The following is a 20,183-nucleotide window of genomic DNA, read 5'->3' as shown; positions in this document are numbered from 1 at the left end:
AGACTGCAGGAAACACAACAGCACTTCAAGTACCATCACATTTCTGTGAAACGTCTTTCCATGCAATATTTCTGGGGGTCATTCTTTATTTTCACTATTTCACTCACAATGAATACATTACATTCAACTTTAGTGTTCATTTAAATTCAACTATAGGCTAGCTATGTTCAAGTATGTGCGAGTATGTTCTGTCAGATGTCTCATACCATGCTTGATGTGGGGAATACGTTCCCAGGATGGAATTCAATAAGCCTACAGTCAGTTGCGAATGCATGTATGTATGTTGTACTAAGGTAGATTATAACAGAGTCTATGTAGAGGACTCGGGAGTGGATGGATGACTCAGCAGTCCTTTGTTTAAACAAAGCCATTGTAAAACTAAACTAAAAAGTAAATTGATGGTTCTATGGTTGGTTAAACTCAAAAGGAACAGTATGTTCCCTTTACATGGTTTAGCTGCTAGCAGGCAGTGGCACACCCATGTGAAAATAAGATGTGACTTGTATCCAGATTGTATAGATATACAGTAAAGAATTGCAGATTACCGTACACACCTAATAAATGTCCAGTGAGATCTGATCATGATTAATTCCACTTGTCCCTCAAATTACCTTACATGTCATCAATAACTTCCATGCTCCTGTGAAAGATGGAGGATGTTTATGAAACTGCTACAGTATATGGATTTCTCCATCCACATAAGGAATTGACTATATTACCGTTGGCCTACAGTTGGCCTCTCACAAGTAAACACGTATTTCCACCTTCATATTGGTTTACATTTGGCAATTGGTTTACATTTGTGTTCAATATTGTCCTTACACTTGCATTTCTGTGGTCAAAGACGCATGTTAATGGCAGGTGTAAGTGTGTGTGACAATCAGCCTAATTAATTACAGGTGGTTATTGCTATGCCAGAGCATGACAAAAGCCCCCTGCTGCCACATAATGCATCTCTAAACTATTTTTATTTACAGGAATTACAATATACAAACCCAATGCAAATGAGCACATCATCCTCAGGCTCAGCAAGTGGTCTAAAACAGTGATGATCTCCATAACTCCACATTCAAGATTTACCATGACTTCCTCCTTTTTTCATTCTTATGGTTTTAGCATGATCCCAATCAATATCACACCCGGTTCCTGACATGTAATGATTTGCGCATGTTATGATTCATTTCTAAGAATACACAAATCTTCCACATTGATTAAAATGTGTATCCAAATAATAATGTACTATTTTTAAACATACAGTACTGAGGATTTGTTTTCCTTTTGAGAGCATACTTACATGCTCACACATTTACTTCAGACCTATCTGCATAATAATAGAATATTAAATGTTTTTCTATCCAATCACCTTTGACATGTTTTATTTGTTAATTGACATTTTAATACATTTATGGATGTTTACGTTGACTGTCTTAATTGACATTTTAATACATTTATGGATGTTTACGTTGACTTTGTGACCAAAGCCAGGTCCTCTGTGCATTTTCTTGTAGGTCTATCTGGTTTATTTTCTCTGTACCCATCGTTCACCCCCTGCATGAGAACTACAACCATGTACAAGTGTTCGCAAATAAATTATGCTCATAGTCCATTTACCTCATCGTTACCAATGCCATTCTCTCTCAGACATTATTCATGTAGGCCAGCTATACCAAATAGGGGTTAATATGAACAGTTCAAAACAGAAGAAAGCGCCAGCACTCAATGAATGTCCTTTTCACATGCTTTATTTACCTCTGACGAACAAACAACGGATGCGTTTCGGCCAAAATAGGCGTTGACAACGCTGAGGAAGGCCCATTTAGCCGAAACGCGCCCGCTGTTTGTAAATAAATCATGTGAAAAAGGACATTCATTGAGTGCTGGCGCTTTCTTCTGTTTTCAACTTTGTATTAATGAGCCTTGCACCTATAAGGATATTCTAACTAAGGTTAGCTTTGGCAGTCTTTTTCTCTCAGTTAATAGGAACTGTCTCAAGGTATACAGTATGTGTAGAAAAAACAACAGCTTTGCAATAACACGATTGCTCATAACCACAAATTAATTTGAGAGCTTTGACTGTCAAGCACAGCGTTCTCTCTCATCAAAATGGATAGTTCCACAAACACAGAGGAGACATTATAATGGCTTTAAAGTCCCAGAAGGGTTGATGTGGACTCTGAAAATACCATCAAGGCCTTTTCCATTGATCAGTAAAACACCAGCATCCACACAATAGCTGAAGCAGCAATGTATTTCAAATTTTGGAGGACCTGTCCTGTGGAGCCCAGGCTGCCAATGTGTTTGTGCTTCATATGATCTCTCTGCTGTCTCAACTTGATTTTTCATCACGTCTTAGCCAGACACTAGAGAATAAGAGAATAAATTAAAACAAGACATTTGCTAGCATTTTCTGTGTATGTAATATTTGCCTGCAATTAGGAACATGTACAAGAACATGCTTCTCTTACTGTAATAATTAGGCACACATTCAAGTGTGCTGAATATAAAGTGGTTACGAAAAACACCTCCAATTACTACACATTCGGATTGGCTGAGTAGCACTCACCGCAGGATATGGAGCAGTCACACACGCAGGGGGCACATTGCGCAAAAAAACGTTTCCAGCCAGTCTCCTTCTTTGTACAGTTGTCGATGCGGCTGCAGCCTTGCTTGAGGGGACCGACGTAGCTTTTGTTGGTGCAGGTGGAGGAGCAGGTTCCATTCAGCTCCCTCTCGTTGATCTCAATAATCCCCTGTTGACACATCCCTAAAGAGAGACAGGACACAGAGACAAGTCCACTGATATTCTGAACTGACTGGATTTTTCGATCAGATCATTGGGAATGAATGAGCATGATCAATTTCACCCCGTTTACTTACGGAGGCAGATGGGTTTAGGAGTCCAAAGGCCGTTGGGTTGACAGGCTCTGGTGGGGTCACCTACCAGTATGAAACCATTGCGACAAGCATACCTCACGACAGAGCCTACCCACCAGTCATTTCCATACACCATGCCATTATGGTCCACATCCGGCTGACCACAGTTCACTGCCACACACATGACAAATCTTAAAGATGATTTTAAGATAAAGGTGAATGCATGAGGAAATAAGTTTCATACAAAACATTTTCTGAGACAATTACCTCCTATATACAGAGTGTAGTTTAATCTACAAAGACAACTACTGCCTGGTTAATGTAGTTTTTGTTGTGAGTGTAACCTCTGCAGAGGAACTTGAAGCCAAACCAGCAACATTCAGAGTCTCCACAGCGATCTCTCCTCAGCTCCTGGTGTCTCCCCTTACAGCCTCCCAAACACAGGGGGGCAGTCCCAGACCAGTATGTGTCATCTATGAAGTCTGGCTGGAGCATCCATTCTCTCTCACCTAGGATAGGTTACTTTTGTCAGCTTATTTTACTACTAATCCATTGCCATGACAAATAGAGCCAGAGTTGTGAAGCCTTAAATGTGGAACACAAATGAGTCAAGGCTGAGGCTGACATGCATGCCCAATAAAACAATGTACTACTCCCATCATGTTTTAATTGTTTAGACTTTAGAGGTAACCCAGCTACTCATTTGTATCCTGTGCCATTATCAAACCAACATGTATACAATTTGGTAAATTGGTATAATATGAGATCTTACCACTATCTTCCTCTTCTTCTCTTAGTTCAGGCAGTTGAGTAACGCCTGCGGTTTCTGAGGCTAGCAGCTGAGTGAACACCCTGTGGAAGGACCCCAACAACAGTAGCAGTCCATACAATCTCACAGTGGCCAGTCTCCTGTTGCAAGCGATGTACCCCTGGCAAACAGCAGAACATGTTATTCAGATCTGAACTGTATATCTAGAATTATATATTTGAATCTAGTGGTATTCTGCTTTACCATGATTGTGAAGAGAAACTGATCCAGAAGTCATTGAGTTATTATGCAATAGTCAGTCCCCTTGCTCCTTGACAATACTGTGGTTCAATCAGGGATGGAAGGAAGGAGGGCTGCTTACACTAAGCTAGGCTGGCTAATCTTCTAAACACTGCTAATGTTACAGTTAATGCTTTTGACTTTCATTTATAATTTTACTCAAGTAATGTATGAACGGTGGCTTTTATAAGATCACAGTAAAATACTGGGGAAGACAAAGATTACATTACATTGAGATATAAAATGTAAAAAGGTGATTGACTGAAGTAGTTTGAAATGATTTGTTACACAGTATAAATTGCTTATAGCATCAAAACACGTAGCCATTCACTATCGCCACATTTGTCTCTGTTCATCAGAGTAATGAAGGAAGAAATGTTTGGCACTAGGTTAAGGCCAGATAGATGAAAGTCTCACTAAGTGGATTAGCTCCTACAACAAAGTGCTTTCTCACCCTTGCTCTCTCTCGTGTACTCCACCCTATAATACACACGCGCACACACGTGCTTTGGCAATAGCATTGTCTCTTTGGCCACTAAAGATGGCCCATTTTGTAAAAAAATCTTGCCTTTTCAAATAAGGGACAGGGGGCAAAATGACTCTTTTTAGAGTCACATTAACTTTCTAGTTAAGATGTTATCATGCTGTGTAAAATGAATGCAGTTTATGAAAAAAGGTTATGTATGTCTAGGGGGATGGGGGGGGGGGGGGTCGCGAGACATGGCCAAAGCATCTCCGGCGGTCCCCAGAGAACCTCTGATCTAGATCACTTGACCAGATAATATGTACCAATTTGTGCAAGTTTTGGACTAAATATGTCGGTAGCAAATTTTGTTTTGAAGAAAGCGCAAAATGGTGGAAATGTACAGTGTGTAAAGTATGATTTATACACACCATTCATTGTCCCCCTAATACTGTGTCAAATGTCAAATCACAAGTTGTCTCAAGACACTTTACATGTAGAGCGACAAAGCTCTGTCGGTGTTTGCAAACCGACAGAGATCCCACTCAGAGCAAGCAATATTACGACAGTGGGAACGAAAAGCTCCCCCTTAGGAAGAAACTTCAAGCAGAACCCAACTCTAGGATGGGCGGCTTTATGAAGCTTAAACTTAATATCTCCTGCGTTATCAATAAAGATCTACCTTTACAGTTACACACCCAACATATACTGTATGTTGATGAAACAGACTAAACAATACAACTTGTTCTTCAGAAAAACAAAATTTTGGCTGAACAAATAAAGCAGATTGTATTCTCCACATACAGGTATGTGCTGAATCCCAGTGCTCACTCAGTAGCTGGGCATCACAGACAAATAGTAATACATTGTGAAACAAATGACTTAACACAGAACACATTACTTGGCACATAATATAAAATAACCTGTTTAATTGAAAGTAATATGCAAAGCATTAAACATTAACACTGTGACAGATGCTTTTCAATGTCTTTATGATTGTGAGACCAAGGTGTCGTTTCCATATTTTAAAATGTAATTGTGACGTAAGTTTGTAGATCAGGCAATTCTATTTTTTTCTAATTCATTTGAAAGTACAGTATTAAATTATTAAATAAGTCAGTTGTTTATTTGTACATTTAAGATATTTTTACTCATGACTGCTGTGACATTTATTACCAAGCCTAAAAGGCAAACAGAAATGTTATTTGTTTTCATATGCTCAAAAAAAAAGCAAAACCAAATTTAATTGGAATTATTTGTATGACAATTAATCAACTTAAAATGTGTAATCGTAGCAGCCCTAGCCCTTCTCTACACAGTAGAGAAAATGAACATCAGTTGTGCAGTGCAACACAGGCAATGCAATATTGGTGATGTTACAATGAAATCTGGTTGAATGAATCTGATTGAACATTGTTTTAAAAGCATCAGTGTGGGTAAATGGTAACAACCATAAAACACAACATAATTCTTCCATCCACCTAATATAGGTTTACAATCATCACTGCGACTGTAAATCACCAGTGTATATATATATATATATATGTAACTTTAATTTACATTCACCCCCAATCACCCAAAACATTTATTTTCTATCAATTACACACGCCATGACATTCTTTTTTTTTGTTTTGTTGCATTCCTAAGCCAATCATTTGATGACCAAGGGCCTTTCTCGGCCCCACCTCTCTCCCTGTGTTTTAGGATCCAAGATGGCCACAGCAACAGGAGGGGGTGGTCTTACTGGGCTGCGTTCACAAATTCAAGACACCCGTCTTGCGTTTGTCTTGTGTCTTTAATGGCCACTCCAATGCATTCCCAATGGAACCCCATATGGTTTGACCAAACATTTTGTTTGATGGGGGGAGGGGGGCAGAACACATCCATCAAAGCTGTGTTCAGACACAAGGCAAGTCTTGAATGCAGCCCAGTAAGGTCACTATGTCGAACCCGCCCGCTCACCTCTGCCCCAGCCCCTCCTGGTGCTGCGGCCATCTTGGATCCTAAAACACAGGGAGAGAGGTAGGGCCGAGAAAGGCCCTTGATCTTTCCACTGTCAAACTATTGGCTTAGGCATGCGACTAAAATAAAATAAAAAATGTCCCATGAATTCAAGGTTTCATGGGGTATGTAATTGATAGAAAATAAGTACTAATACACTGACACCACGGCGCGTAATCAGCGCCTCAAACGGTGACTCCGCCAAACCCCCTGGGGAAGTTGTGATTTGCGCTCGTTCACTGCAATGCAATTTGCGGCATTTTCAAAACAATATTGAGCAGAGTAGCGATTATCAAACGTATTTGCAATGCCATACGTTGAAAGATCTGTTGCCCGTGGACAAGGCACGATACCTCCGCAAGTTAGATAGCATCAGCATAGATGTTTGTCCGTATGTGATTAAGGATTGGACCAAGTTGAATTGGCAGCCATAGAAAATTCTTACCCCAGGCTAAAACCGGATGTGACGTTTTTGGGCGTTCCTGTCTAGCTTGGTGTCAGTGTATACTACCAATACGCCTTTAATTAATTTCCCCGCCCTGTTTTCATGTTGAATCCTGAGATATCAATTTAGTGTAAGTTAAAAGTAAATGGGGTGAGGGATACTTACTTAGGGCCTTCATGTGGGCTTCAAGCACAAGAAGCTAGTCTGTCGCTGTTGGCCAGAAACCTTGTACGTTCAAAAACGTTACTTTTCAGGAAATGGGAAGGAAAAAATGGAAAGTGTGTTCCAATGTAGTTATTATTTAGTAACAAGCTATTGTTAATACTTTTCATTGGTTAAATATAACACACACACACACACACACACACACACACACACACACACACACACACACACACACACACACACACACACACACACACACACACACACACACACACACACACACACACACACACACACACACACACACACACACACACTTAACTACCTTCACTTTCAAATTTGTCAAAATGTTGTGAGCTTGTACTGTACATCTTCCATTTTTGCTACTTTTACACACAAAACTGTTGAATGATCAAGTGGGGAATTAATTTACAAAAAGAAAAAGAAGAAAAAAGGCGAAACAGGGTTTCTGCCCAAAATTACTTTAAATGTAGCTTTGGTCTTTGGTGTGGCTGTCAAAGCGCCTGCAAGCCCAGCTGCGTTGTAGTGTCTTGAAGCTGCAGCATGACAGAGTCCTCCCCTTCAGTCAGAACATAATAGATCTCTGCCGGATCTCCCTCTACAGCTTCTGTGTCCTGCTCTGCAGTACCCTGCGCCTCCTCCAACAAAACACCTTTAAGATCTTCCTGCAGCTGTGTGGAAGATGCCACATTAGCATCTTCGCCTAGCCCGAGGCCCACTCCTGGGGCAGGGGCAACATCCTCATCCTCGTCGCCTTGTCTTTCGTGTCTCTCCCTCATAAGCTGTTCGGTGAGCTCTACGCTCTCGTAGCGAATCAGCTGGAGGCGCATGAAGCCGTCCTCGTGCTCCTTATACCTAAACAGAACAGAGAGATTGTCCAGATTTAGGGTTATGTGAATTGGCATATTGCGCTGCTGGAAAATGTAGTGTAGGCCGAGGCTTACCTGAACCTGGGGTGTCCAGAAGGCCATTTAAACTGGTGCTTTTTCTGTAGGTGAACAGTCAGGTTGTTGCCTCGGGTGAAGCACTGATCACACACATGGCACTTATAGCGGGCTGTAAGGTCACCCTGATGGAGCAGTGAGTAGGATCAATACATAACTTTTAGCTCCCTGTCTGAGTGACAATTGGTTAAAAATGGTTTTGCCTCTCACCTCATGTTCTCTTTTGTGGTGAAACTTCATGGTTTTGATGGTGCGCGAGGTAAAGTCACAGCCGGGATTGTCACAGCGGTATGCTGCCTCACTGCTGTGAGTGTCCAGGTGTTTACGCAAATCGACCAGGTTCTTACAGCTGAGAGCAAAAAACGAAGTGGCTGAGCCAATGAAGAATACTTGTGTAGTGTGTGCGCTTGTTTGTTTCAACCACCGAGTTATATAGTGATACATTTCTAGCAGTTTTGACATCAACTCATCATGCTGTCATTTGCATATTGCTGTGATATGCAACGATACAAAGATGCAAAGCTAGCTTTGTAGCTGTTGTAGCTTTTGCAGCAGCTTTGTATCTTCATGTCACTGGCTTCCATTAAAAATGAATGGTAGACTGTAGCCTTGTATCTGCAGTGTGAACATGGCATAAAACTGTCCTGTAACAATTGACGGTTATGGTGGCACTTTTATAGTTTTTTTTTTACAGTTATTTAGGTAATGTTTGGAGGCACCTCTTCCTCATACTGTTGAACGTTTGATCCAGCACCCAGCCTAGTGGGTTTGGGATGTGTGTACCTACTGCCTTCTGCACCTAACCTCAAAGATATGGATGCACTGAATGTACTACTACATGCAACTACATTAGTTCTCAATATTTCCTTTCCAAAATACCACCAAGAATAACTACAGGTCATCATTACCAGACTTTGTCAATAACAAATAATATGGTTCAGCCGATGTTTTACCTGTACTCGCAATATTCACAGCTGTATGGCTTCTCGTTACTGTGGCGGAATTTGATGTGATTGCGCAGAGATGACGGTGATGTGCATGTCATGTCACACAATGGGCATTTGTAGTGGTTTACTAACAACAAGGAGAGAAACAAATCAATGGCGACATCAAATCATAATTAAATGCTAACTTTAAGACTGCAGTGCTGCATACAGGCTAGTCAACACAGTAGGACTGCAACTATTATATTATTTTTTGCGAGTAATTGAATAATCAAGAAGTGCAGTTTTATTTAATTTTCTATTAAAACAAAAGTTTTTATAATGCACAAAAATGAAAATACCTGCTATAAAAGCTTGCAATGCGCTGTGAGCTTGTAGAGTGACTATTTTTTTGTCATTTTTGAGAATCGATTGTTTTTAATCGATTACATTAGTTTGATTAACTGTTGCACCTCTACAACAGTGGTTTTCAACCAGTGGTCCGTGGACCAACAGTGCTCCTTGAGGAGGTTCCAGGTGGTCCGCAGCTAAATGGAGTTGTTAACCAAGATCTTTATATCGTTAAAGATCTGAATTACTTAATTTTACTTAAAAGTACTGTACATATTAGAGAATGTAGAAGAATTGTTATTTTGATCAACATTTGCCTGTTATCTCTCCTAATGGTACCACACAGCATGGAATTGTGGACAAAATCTTATCCAACGATAACAAAATATTCAAAATTTAGGGTCTGAGGATAGATTTCATCAAATGGCGGTCTGTGGCTCAAATGCAGAATAAATAATGGGCCTTGAAATGAAAATGGTTGAAAACCACTGCTCTTCAATACAGACAGCATAGTAAAGGGACTGACCATGGGACCTCATGTGATCTCTCAGCAGTCGTTCTGTAGCATAGCGCTTGGAACAGTGAGAACATTGGAACCGCTGACCTATAGCACATGTTGAGACATTGATTAACAGTGACAAGTGTAATCCGTGTGAAGAATTCTACACAAACATAAAGATGACATTTGTTATCATGTTCCAACACCAGTACACCTGAGCCCGCCGTCTCACCTTCCGTGGCGCTCTGTCTTTTGATGTGGTCGAAGAACTTGGTGTTGTTGGCGTACATTCCACCACAGGCTGGACATGCCACAATCTTCTCCTGGGTGTGGCTACGTAGGTGCTCCTTCAGCTTTGGGCGTCCTTTCACAGTGGCATCACAATCTGAGGAACAACAGACACATGGAGGAGTACCAAATCAATCTAATCAAGTCCAATCAATGTCAGAGTTTGGGGTCTGTTGCAATCCTGATTTTGACCAACATTTACCAATATTCTGATATTTTGTTAAAAAGAAAAAAAGACGACAATTCTCTCAAATAGTAAAATATTCTTATACTTAAGATTTGATGAAATTGATTTTTTTTATAATCAAACAAATAAATAAAAATATACCATTTTAAAATTACACATATTAAACTTCAATATAGAAAGAACATTTAACTTTAATTATACAATGAACAAGCAGCAAACAATAAAGTAATTATTTTACTTAGGTACTAAAGCTGTATGTAAAAAAAGAAATACACCCACAAGCTCAAAACGCGGTGTGTTGTGACACATTGTGAGCTTGTAGATGGGCTATTTTCTGACAAATTCTAAAAAAGGTAAAAAAAAAAATAACTTTTAATACAGATGTTATCAAAAAGGTTCACTGATATACCAGTCGGGTTCTACTGCAACCGGATCTATAGACCAATTATTTGTTTACAAACATTGGGACTGGGCAAGGGTGACTGTTTCATGTAATCAATTCTCAACAGATCTCCAAAACTGTTGTTTTGGGGAGCGCTGGTTTCAGTCCATTCAACCCTAGGACAATGGTTCCCAAACTTTTTCATGTCAAGGACCCCCAGTTTGACATGCATTAGTCTACATACCCCCATTTAATGGCATTTCTATCTCTGGGACACCCAATTTATATTGTAAAATCAATGTTATTTTAACTCTGAGAGTGTACAAATGGAACCAAATGGCCTCATTATGGTCCATTTGGTTTCATTTGTACACTCTGAGTTACAGACCCATAAGGGTACATTTGGTTACAAACTATCATTTAGCTGGGGACCCCCTGGGAGTCCCTCAGGTACCCCTGGGGGTCCCCGGACCCCACTTTCGGAACCACTGCCCTAGGAGACATTTATACTTCATTGCGCAACAGTATTGCGCACAGAGAACAGCTGATATACAAGCACACATCGCATCGCGGATGCGACTGTTGTGAGCTTAGAGGTCTGCGTGCACGACACCATCACGGGACGAAGCATAAATTATACTTGATGGGCTGCAGGTGCGCGTGCAGCCATGCACAAATAGGCTCTGCTGCCGTGATCATGAGCGCACCTCCCGTTCTTATGACAGCGACTGGAGGTGTGGTTTTGAGGACAACTGCTTTGAATTGCTATTATTGTTCTCACACACACACAACAGAAACGAATGGATTATATATTTCAAGAGTGAGAGAATACAATAAAAATCCTAATCATTCTTCCTCCACACTGGGAGAAAAACAGCATCTGAAAGTTTGATGGGGCATTTTGTACACACGTGAGTGCAGCTAGAACTTTTCCATTGCATCTTATGAGAGGTGGTGTTCTTGTGCTGCCGGCATGCGTGCGCATGCTGGTGCTTATCAGTGTGACGTTGTCTGTTAAGGCGTCTATAGGTGCATATTATGTTCCTGTGACTTTACCTTTCCAGCCACAGCGTATCAAGCATTCAGCGTCACCAACTGGTACATCTACACACAGGCAGTGCAACTCCACATGACGGTAAAACCACTCCGGGTTCTCATATGGAGGTTGCTGGTAACACATACAGATTAATTAAAGACAATAAAGAAAAACTAAACTTTAGTTTATTTAGCCCTATTTTATACTTTTGAGTCAGGTGAAAATAGTCTGTACTGCAGATGGCATGCCCAAAGCAGAGACAACAGGTTGAAAGTGGTTAGGAAATTATATAATAAGCATTTCCAACTCCATAATAATGTTTCTTTGACAGGCAGAGAATCCATAGCCTGGCATTGTCAGACTGATCACATGGAGAAAATCCCACGAATAGTTTAGACTTTAGCTTGATGCTAGGTTCTTGGTTTTCACGTGGTACCTAGTTTATCATGGCACTACAGTACACTGTCTCTTTGCATTTGATGTATGGGATTACCTTGCTTATTGTAATGTAAGCTCTAGATAAGAGCGTCTTCTTGCCAAATGCCCACATTGTAAATTGACAGTGATCAGTAAAGTCTAAAGTGAGGCAATGCCAGACTAGAGGATCCCCGGATCACTGTCAATACCAAGTCCTCTCTTCCTGTTCAGTAGTGGTCTTACCTCACAGTCGTCCCATAAGCAAGCAAAGTCTTCTGGGATTTCAGGAATGATGTTGCGGCTCTGGTAACCAATGGAACATGTGCCAAATCTGCCAATGTTGCGGTGGGTATTTAGCACTTGCTGGCCCCACTGTTTTAGCTTAGTATGATAACAGTGGAAGAACACATGACGTCTCATCTCCTCGGGACTCTCCACAGAGCAGAAACCACAATCTTGCCACAGGCAGGTGTCTTCTGGGGATACAAACAAAACAAAACATGAAACCACTTAAACCATATACTTGGTAAACTCGGTACACACCAAATCCACGCCATTTTTGGCAAATATTCCCCCCAGAATATGGAAGCTAGTTTTCAAGCGGCTACATTTAGTATTAGTACACTGTAAATACCTCTGTTGGCTCTTGATTGATGAATTTATTAACATATTGGAGAATTACAGTACATTTCAAGCACAACTCAAAACAAAACTGTTAACGACACCATAAAGCATTACACTTGTTTACAATAGGGCATACCATGTTCAATTCATCATAACAATTAGACGTACAAATATACTCTATATAGCAAAACAAAAAAATCATCAGAGGTAAAAAAGGAATGAAACAAACATACAGTGAGGGGGAAAAGGGGTGGGTGGGGGATTCAGGTTTACGGGGGCCAGTTTCGAATTGCGGCCGTCCGTAGGTGCCCTTTGAGAGCGGTTTTGAAGGAGTCAAGGGATTCGCATGTCTTAATGACTGTTGGTAGGGCGTTCCACATTTTGTGGAACACATTCTGTGTTAATGTGTCCATTTAACATTGATAAATATAGCGAAATGTTACACTGGGGGCTCTTACCCGTTTCTTCGTCGTGTTCTGACATCAGTGCGTCAAGGTGACTCTCTACATGTTTGCAGAAATGTTCCAGTTGGCCAAACGCCTCCTGACAGGAACCCCATTCACATTCTAGTTCTAGCGGTGTTTTCTTCTCTATCCGTTTCGGAGCCATGTCGTCTAATCACAACTACTACCAAAGCTACGCACAGGTCCATACACCAGTAGACAAGTTACGTTTCCAACACCGACCTGGGTGGGTTTTCGCAGGTTGGACCACCATCACCCCGGGCCGTCACCTGCCTGGCGAGTGGCGACAACTGATGTTACGAGCCAACCGCTTGATGCTACCGTGCCAACAACAAAACAACCAACTGCTCTAAGAGAAGCCTCAAAGATTGTTCCTCGTATGTTTAGATTCTGACAAAATAAATATGAATCGTCAAATGACTCCAAGAGCTTAATGACATTTCGCTGGTTTAGATTCAGAACTGGGAAAGACGGAGCAAAACACAAGGTAGCTAGAGCCAATCACAACAGCTGTTGTGGCACACGTGCCGAGTTGCACTGAAATATGCCCCCAGGAAGGAGAATAACTTAAATTTAAGGTTCCTGGTCAACAATTTAAACAATGACGACACAATTATAATTAAATTACGAGTACTTTTATTTTTCAACTTGACACTTACATTTTAAAAGCAGATCATTTCTTACATTTATAATACCATGAATTGCTTCAAGTCCAGTGTCATAACAAGTTGACTTCACATTGATAAAGCTTGTTGAATATTTAAAACACAAAATTCCTTTTCAGCTAGTCTTTCAGAAATATCCATCTATATTTCCAAATAGCTAGAAATGTAAAAATCTTCATTCTAAAGGCCATCTTAACTTTTTACCCTCCACCATCCATAAAACGGAAGTAACTTTTAAACACTCCTGAGTTTCTTCTCACATAAACTGTTTTACTTGACTGTAGAATGTGTAGATCTATCCCCTCTCAGGACCCCGTAAAGGTTTCTGACATTTGGATGTTTGTCTTTACGGAGGCTCCCTCCCCATCTCTCCCACACTAAATGGAATACAGACGGACTTGCCTTCGGAAACATCCGTGCTGTGCTTTTTTGATGGGGGTTAGATGTTTCAAAAGAAGCATATAGGAGCTATAGGAGACAACGGAAACCGTTTTGGCAGCTCTGAAATTCTCTCTTCCTTCCTTATTGACATCCCATTGTGCCTCCAGCACCGACACTGGCTAGCTGCGACAGAGCAGATCAGAGGCAGGAACGTAGGGACCTTTACGGGGGTCCCGAGAGGGGCTAGTGTAGATCATTCTCTCCAACTTGAGAATGGTTCCCCTATTTATTATCTTTGCGGACGGTATGACTACAGATATATAGTCAATTTTTATTTCAGAGGCTATGAAAAGTAACTATACCTTTACCATTGAGGGCCGGATTTAGCCAGCCCCACTCAGGTGGGCAGACAGAATTGTAAGGGGGGGGCGACTCCGCCGGCACGGGTGGGGTGTCAAACCCACATTGGGTGGGCAGGACTCACGTTTGGGTGGGCTATGCCCACCCCTGCCCCCCCCCCCCCCCCTAGAACCGGCCCTGATTACCAAACATTGTTATGACATTTATTTTTGCCTTGGAAGAGCAGAGTTCAAGCAACATCACCATGCAAAACTATTTCAGTTTTTATTGCACAAAACTCTAAGCTATTCATGAACATTCTACCGACAATTATGGCTGCTCTGCTGACCCATAGTCACCAACACCACCACCATAAAAAAAAAGACATAAACAAGGCCGTTTTAATTATTTGTTCACGTTTGTTTACCATTAGGGAACAGTAAGGTTTTATCTTTGTTGTCAAGTAGGCCTATTCATTTAATCCATTGGTGATAATTGACAGCAGTTCCCTGAGGAAGCTCATGGCGTTGTGCAAGCTAAAAAGTGAAAGCGTTCCACCAAAGTGAGAACTTGCTTTTAAATCCTCTTCTCTTTACTGTAAACTGGTCTGAGTCAAATTAAAAGTTGAAGTAAGTGGTCTGAAGAAGAAAATTAAAAGGTAAAGAAACTGGTCTGAGAAAGAAAATAAAAAGGGTGAAGAAAAAGTTACAGAATCTCTCAGAGGTCAAATGGATCACAAAGCCGAATTTATACTTTGTCATACGAGTAATTCCATGACAATGTCTTTCAGTCAATCTTCAGTCCGATTTCCTTCAGCTGTGTCTGCACATCATAAAGAGTTGTTTTTCTTCACCTGTGTCTACTCATCATAAAAGAGGCGGACTAGATGATAGCGGATTCCAAAAGCAACAGCACTTCCCATTACCTAGGTCACAGACAAATAAATAAATACAAAAATTGAAAAGGAAATCTAAGATGAATATATTACCTAAGAATCTGTGTTACTTTAACATTTAGAAAAGAGGTTGTTACCTGAATGAGCAGCATGATGGCAGTTAGATTTCTCTCATGGACGGGACCCAGTATTTTTAGCACCAGGTTAATTAATGTCATGTTGTTGCATTCAATAAACTCATCATCCCCCTCTTGGCCTCTCCGGACTTCTAACACACACAATAACTCTGCCACCTGTTGAATAACCATTTTTTATAAATTGCAAAAATTTCACAATATGACACTTTATGAGCTTGTAAATTACCTATACTATCTTTACTAAAAAATATATAATTTGAGAAAAAAAAAAGTATAATTATGAAATAGGGCTTAACAAAAAGATATTTGAAATAGAAAAGAGATTTGGAGTAGAGAGAGAACAAAGCAGGTCTGGAGGACCCAGGTCCACTTTACGTGGCTAAAACGTGTTTAAAACCATGGAAAGACAACATTTTTGTTTATTGACCCCATTACAGCTGTCACCTGATTAGATCTGTCATAATGCATGTGCACAGGAAGGCCAAGCATTCTACATGTGAATGTCCTTCAAGTTATTTAGAAAATAGCCTATCTACAAGCTCACAATGAGACATTTGCCTAATGACATGCTGAGAATTGGGACACCAGGGTCAAAGTTGATCAAGAGATATGAAAACATTCTCCTTAGATTAAGTAGTTTGATAGGGCAAAATAGATAAATAAACATACTCCGCAATTACCTTAAGGATTAGATGTCCTAATTTAGAGAGGTCCTTCCTTTTGAATTTAGAGTAGCTCATTCCCAGTTTGCCAGTGTCTGGGTTTAGTCTTCATAATCATGAGTAACATTGAGAAATAAAAAGAAACAGACAGGCAATGAAAACACACATAATCAGTATGTTTATATTAATTAAGAAATTGTCAGACAAGAAGAAAGGCCATATAAAGTGTTACCTGGGGAGGCGGTGTCTGGGACAGGGAATTACATGGAAGAGCTGAGGAATTGAGTAGACAAAGTTGACAATCTGAGGAATGAAGAAGAGTAGCATTGTTTTGCTGAAGTGTCCCAGGATGCCTACTACAGCAAAGGTCATCCCAGCGAAGTAGCAGAAAGTGTCTCCCACAAACACAGAGGCGGGGTACCTGTCCAAAACATGATAGATACTAAAATAATATAACAGAACTGGCACAAAACATATTGCTGCTTAACCCATTTAGGGCAGGAACCGCTTTTTTTGGGGGGGGGGGGGGGGTGGGGTGGTACCTTTCAAGACACAGGAACCCCTTTTGGGGCAGTTGTTGCTATGTTTTTTAAGTTTTTCAGAAAACGGTCAGGATTTAGAAGCAGAAGGCATACAGCTTTGTGTGTTTGTATGTATGAGCCGTGTTTGTGTTTGTAGCACGGATTGTGATGATTTGTTTGGTTGAGCACGTAATGTGATGTATGTTGATACATATGATGAAGAGCGCCCCTCACTTCACACAAGTGTTTTTTTTGTGGGGGGCTACGCCTCTTATATTCAGCTATTAGTGTAGATGTCTGTCCTACACAAAGATTAATTTACCATTGACAATGAATGGAGAATTTACGTCATGTGTGTCTGAGCAAATCAGTATTTTGTCCGACACAAAGATTGACAATGAATGGCGAATTTACGTCAGTGTCTGAGCAAATAGGCATTATTGGCCCCATCTTACCCTTTATCCCTAAACTTCTTAGCCATATTTTACTATCTTGAAAAACATAAAATAGTTCAGTTACGTCAAAATGATAAGATCGCACCTCACTTCACACAATTTATTTATTTTTAAATCGGCCTCAGGTCTAAATGGGTTAAGTTCAGCAGGAATACAGTGCAATGGGTCCATACTCAAAATGTTATAAGTAATGTGTCACACTTACCAATTGTGGTAAAAAAGTGCTAATGTGGTAAAGAAGAATGGTATCATAAAATATAGGGAGAAGACATGGTCATCCCTGTAGTCACCTGCAAAATTAGACGACCAACAGGAAAAGACAACAACCCAAGCGTCAAACAAAGAATGTGTGTTATATTGCAAATGTATGGATTGTGAAAGGAAAGCACCACTCACCACCAAGCTCCATCAGGTTGAAGATGATGATGGAGGCAGAGATAAACAAAGCTTGTCCTGACTCAATACCATTGATGCCTGCTAATATGTTGATGGCATTGGTGCAGAATACCGCCAGCATGCCCATGTACACATAGTAGAGGATACCTGGAGATCAATGACAAATGATCAATAAAAATGTAACTGGTTAAAATGTAAAGCATATCAAACTGTGGGTGCTTGAAATTAAAAGGGTTTAGAATGACTGGCATAGATCAACTGAAAGAACATAGAGATGCCACATGGATATAGCCTTATTAGCCTGGAAGAGAGATCAGGTGGTCTCCAACCTTCTTCCTCCCTTCCTCTGGGAGACTGGGGGTATTGCTCATTTATACGTTCTGTAGCTTGCTTGGTGCCCTCTTGCGATTGCTGCAACAGGGGTTGCTGGCCCCTGTTACCCCGCCAGTCTTTCCTTTGAGGTCAGCTGTCTCTCCAGCATCACTGACCTTCCTCGGTTGCCATCCAGACTTTCCTGGCTGGAAGTCACTGGAGTTCAGTTTGTAAATGCATCAAAGATGCGATTATAATCAATTTCTAATGGATATAGCCTTGGCCTGGAAGAGAGGTCACCAGGTGGTCTCCAAGTTCCAACCTTCTGAGAGTGCTTCAATCAACCCTCAACCACTAAACTCTCAGGCGCCCGCTGGCCAAGGGGTCCAGGCGCATGCCACATATAGGCTTTGGCCTGACAGCGTGTCGCGTGTTCGAGTCCCGTTCATGACGACCTTTGCTGCGTGTCTCTCCCCTTCTCTCTCTCCCTTTTTCTGTCTATCTTAACTTGATACTATCAATAAAGGCAGAAAAGCCAAATAATAATAATCTTAAATAAAAATAAAAAAAACCCACTAAATTCTCCAGTTGGCGGGTCGAGAAGTGATTGGCCAAATCACTGCCCCTCTCATCCAATGATGGACCATTGTCACCTCTTCACTGATTTACTTCTGTCACTTCACTATCTATCCATGTGGTAAAAATAAAACAACTCACCCAGGTCCAAGTGCAGACCCAGCAGCGCTCGGACCGGCTTGGGTACCACAATGACGGTGTTGCCAAAGTTGGTGAAATAAACCATGAGCAGTGGCAGGGACGCCATGGTAGGAAGCAGAAGTTTGTGTCTCCAACGCAAGTTCAGCACATCATCCGCAAAGCCCAGGAAGATCATACAGCAGATGGCCAACAGAGCGCCAATTACCTGGACAAACTGACATAAACAACACATTGAACACAACTAGATTAGTGTGGAACAAAAAAAACCTTTAATAGCCAACGGGCGGCGTTACCACCTATTCATCAACCCAATAGTTCTCAAAGTGGGGTCTGGGGACCCCCATGGGTTCTTGAAGGGATTCCAATTTACAGGGGGTCCACAGCAAAATGATTGGAAGTTAAGAACCAAATGGACATGGGTCTGTATGTAACTACTGCAGTGTGAGCAATATATATATATATATTATAATGAAAAAAGTATCACCAGGGGGTCTGGTTCCCGGAATTAAAAGGTTTGAAAAACACTGCATCAACCCACCTCATTGTGAGGGAAGTGCACAGGCCACTTGTCTCCTACGAAACAGCTAAGAAAAGGCACTGGTATGAAGCAGAAGAGGATGATGAGGAACACGGTCCCACTGATGACACCCTGGGATTCTGGACTACAGACGACAGGCAGAAAGACAAAGAGACATTTGGAAATACGATGCAGGTTAGAATGTCCTTTTGTTTTTAATAAAAACACACTGTATGTATGTTACATGTTAAACAAAAACTTGACAGAAACAAAGAGGATAATCCAAGCTTTCCGTACAGCTGCAATCTTTGTGAGTTTAACGTTGTTTAATACAATCATATAGGACTTTTCTGTTTGGATTTGGATAAATGGGCTGTCAATGGTTGGTATTGTAAGTCTAGATGCCAGATAGCATTATAGCATCTGAGTTGCTTGCGGCTATGGATAAGCCATAAAGTCAACCACGACATGATTTCTATCATTCCAAAAATACAAAGACATGACAGATCATGTCAGCACTCACATTTCCTTTTTGATGATTTTGTTCAGGTCCACGCCGGACAATCTGGCTGAGATGAAATGGTCTTTGAAAGTTGGAATGAGTTTCAATGTGGCCATGCATCCAAGTGCAGACATAAAACAGTTAATCACAAGCGGTAGGACAGGAATCGCAGACATGTTGGTACTGAAGTCCTTCTGATAGATCAAAGCACACTGTCGCACAGTTTGTTTAACCTATTATACTCTTACGATCGATACCTGAGACCATGGATGGGAATTAACTGATCATTTAAACTAAATACATATAAGAGAAACATGCCCCCCTAAATTGTAACTCTAATCCATTTTAGCGAGCAAAATGTAAACGTTCCCATTGTTTGTACGATATATAACGTTAAAGTGGTCTAAACTACTACTCTGTTTTAGGAAAATATTTAACTATTAACTAGCTCATAGGGAGAGACTGAGCCTCTTCCGGACACTCGGACAGAACCAAAGAGACGGACCAATAATAGTGTTACCACGGAAGTGACGTGTTCCTTACTTACTTCTT

General features: G+C 40.9%; 3 protein-coding genes across 3 annotated transcripts; all 3 read right to left on the bottom strand.

Annotated features, from left to right (window-relative positions):
• Positions 1-1,936: 1,936 nt before the first annotated feature.
• Positions 1,937-3,034, bottom strand: LOC306927914 (sushi, von Willebrand factor type A, EGF and pentraxin domain-containing protein 1). The gene is made up of 3 exons (XM_079507799.1): positions 2,878-3,034; positions 2,564-2,764; positions 1,937-2,360 (listed from the first exon to the last, which is right to left on the bottom strand). Exons 1-3 carry the CDS (start codon positions 3,008-3,010, stop codon positions 2,350-2,352), a joined length of 345 nt encoding a protein of 114 aa, XP_079363925.1. The 5' UTR covers positions 3,011-3,034; the 3' UTR covers positions 1,937-2,349.
• A 2,252-nt stretch (positions 3,035-5,286) lies between these two features.
• hinfp (histone H4 transcription factor) lies at positions 5,287-13,647 on the bottom strand. Its single transcript, XM_079508270.1, has 9 exons — positions 13,127-13,647; positions 12,288-12,520; positions 11,648-11,759; positions 9,967-10,119; positions 9,762-9,839; positions 8,915-9,035; positions 8,172-8,310; positions 7,962-8,086; positions 5,287-7,872 (listed from the first exon to the last, which is right to left on the bottom strand). The coding sequence occupies exons 1-9, from the start codon at positions 13,275-13,277 to the stop codon at positions 7,512-7,514; spliced, it is 1,473 nt and encodes a 490-aa protein (XP_079364396.1). The 5' UTR covers positions 13,278-13,647; the 3' UTR covers positions 5,287-7,511.
• A 104-nt stretch (positions 13,648-13,751) lies between these two features.
• On the bottom strand, positions 13,752-20,153 carry dpagt1 (dolichyl-phosphate (UDP-N-acetylglucosamine) N-acetylglucosaminephosphotransferase 1 (GlcNAc-1-P transferase)). Its single transcript, XM_079508273.1, has 9 exons — positions 19,653-20,153; positions 19,151-19,274; positions 18,613-18,826; positions 17,584-17,730; positions 17,393-17,477; positions 16,444-16,632; positions 16,230-16,317; positions 15,550-15,705; positions 13,752-15,442 (listed from the first exon to the last, which is right to left on the bottom strand). The coding sequence occupies exons 1-9, from the start codon at positions 19,805-19,807 to the stop codon at positions 15,377-15,379; spliced, it is 1,224 nt and encodes a 407-aa protein (XP_079364399.1). The 5' UTR covers positions 19,808-20,153; the 3' UTR covers positions 13,752-15,376.
• Positions 20,154-20,183: the final 30 nt, after the last annotated feature.

Source organism: Electrona antarctica (assembly GCF_951216825.1).
Source record: "Electrona antarctica genome assembly, chromosome: 8".
In the NCBI taxonomy this organism is placed as follows: Eukaryota; Metazoa; Chordata; class Actinopteri; order Myctophiformes; family Myctophidae; genus Electrona; species Electrona antarctica.
The sequence above is the reverse complement of the archived record's forward strand: the minus strand, read 5'-3'. Positions and strand labels throughout refer to the sequence as shown.

Bases quoted from the DNA above. Each gene is read 5' to 3' on its own strand.
- LOC306927914 (XM_079507799.1), bottom strand. From the start codon at position 3,010: ATGGTGTATGGAAATGACTGGTGGGTAGGCTCTGTCGTGAGGTATGCT. The intron at 2,765-2,877 runs GTAAGTAAACGG...GTCTCTCTTTAG, and splicing joins TCCTAAACCCATCTGCCTCC to GGATGTGTCAACAGGGGATT.
- hinfp (XM_079508270.1), bottom strand. From the start codon at position 13,277: ATGGCTCCGAAACGGATAGAGAAGAAAACACCGCTAGAACTAGAATGT. The intron at 12,521-13,126 runs GTAAGAGCCCCC...TTGTATCCCCAG, and splicing joins AGAACACGACGAAGAAACGG to AAGACACCTGCCTGTGGCAA. The intron at 8,311-8,914 runs GTAAAACATCGG...TTTTGCTCTCAG, and splicing joins TGTGAATATTGCGAGTACAG to CTGTAAGAACCTGGTCGATT.
- dpagt1 (XM_079508273.1), bottom strand. From the start codon at position 19,807: ATGTCTGCGATTCCTGTCCTACCGCTTGTGATTAACTGTTTTATGTCT. The intron at 19,275-19,652 runs GTGAGTGCTGAC...TGTCGTCTGTAG, and splicing joins AAAATCATCAAAAAGGAAAT to TCCAGAATCCCAGGGTGTCA. The intron at 15,443-15,549 runs GTAACAACCTCT...TCTGTGACCTAG, and splicing joins CCATCATGCTGCTCATTCAG to GTAATGGGAAGTGCTGTTGC.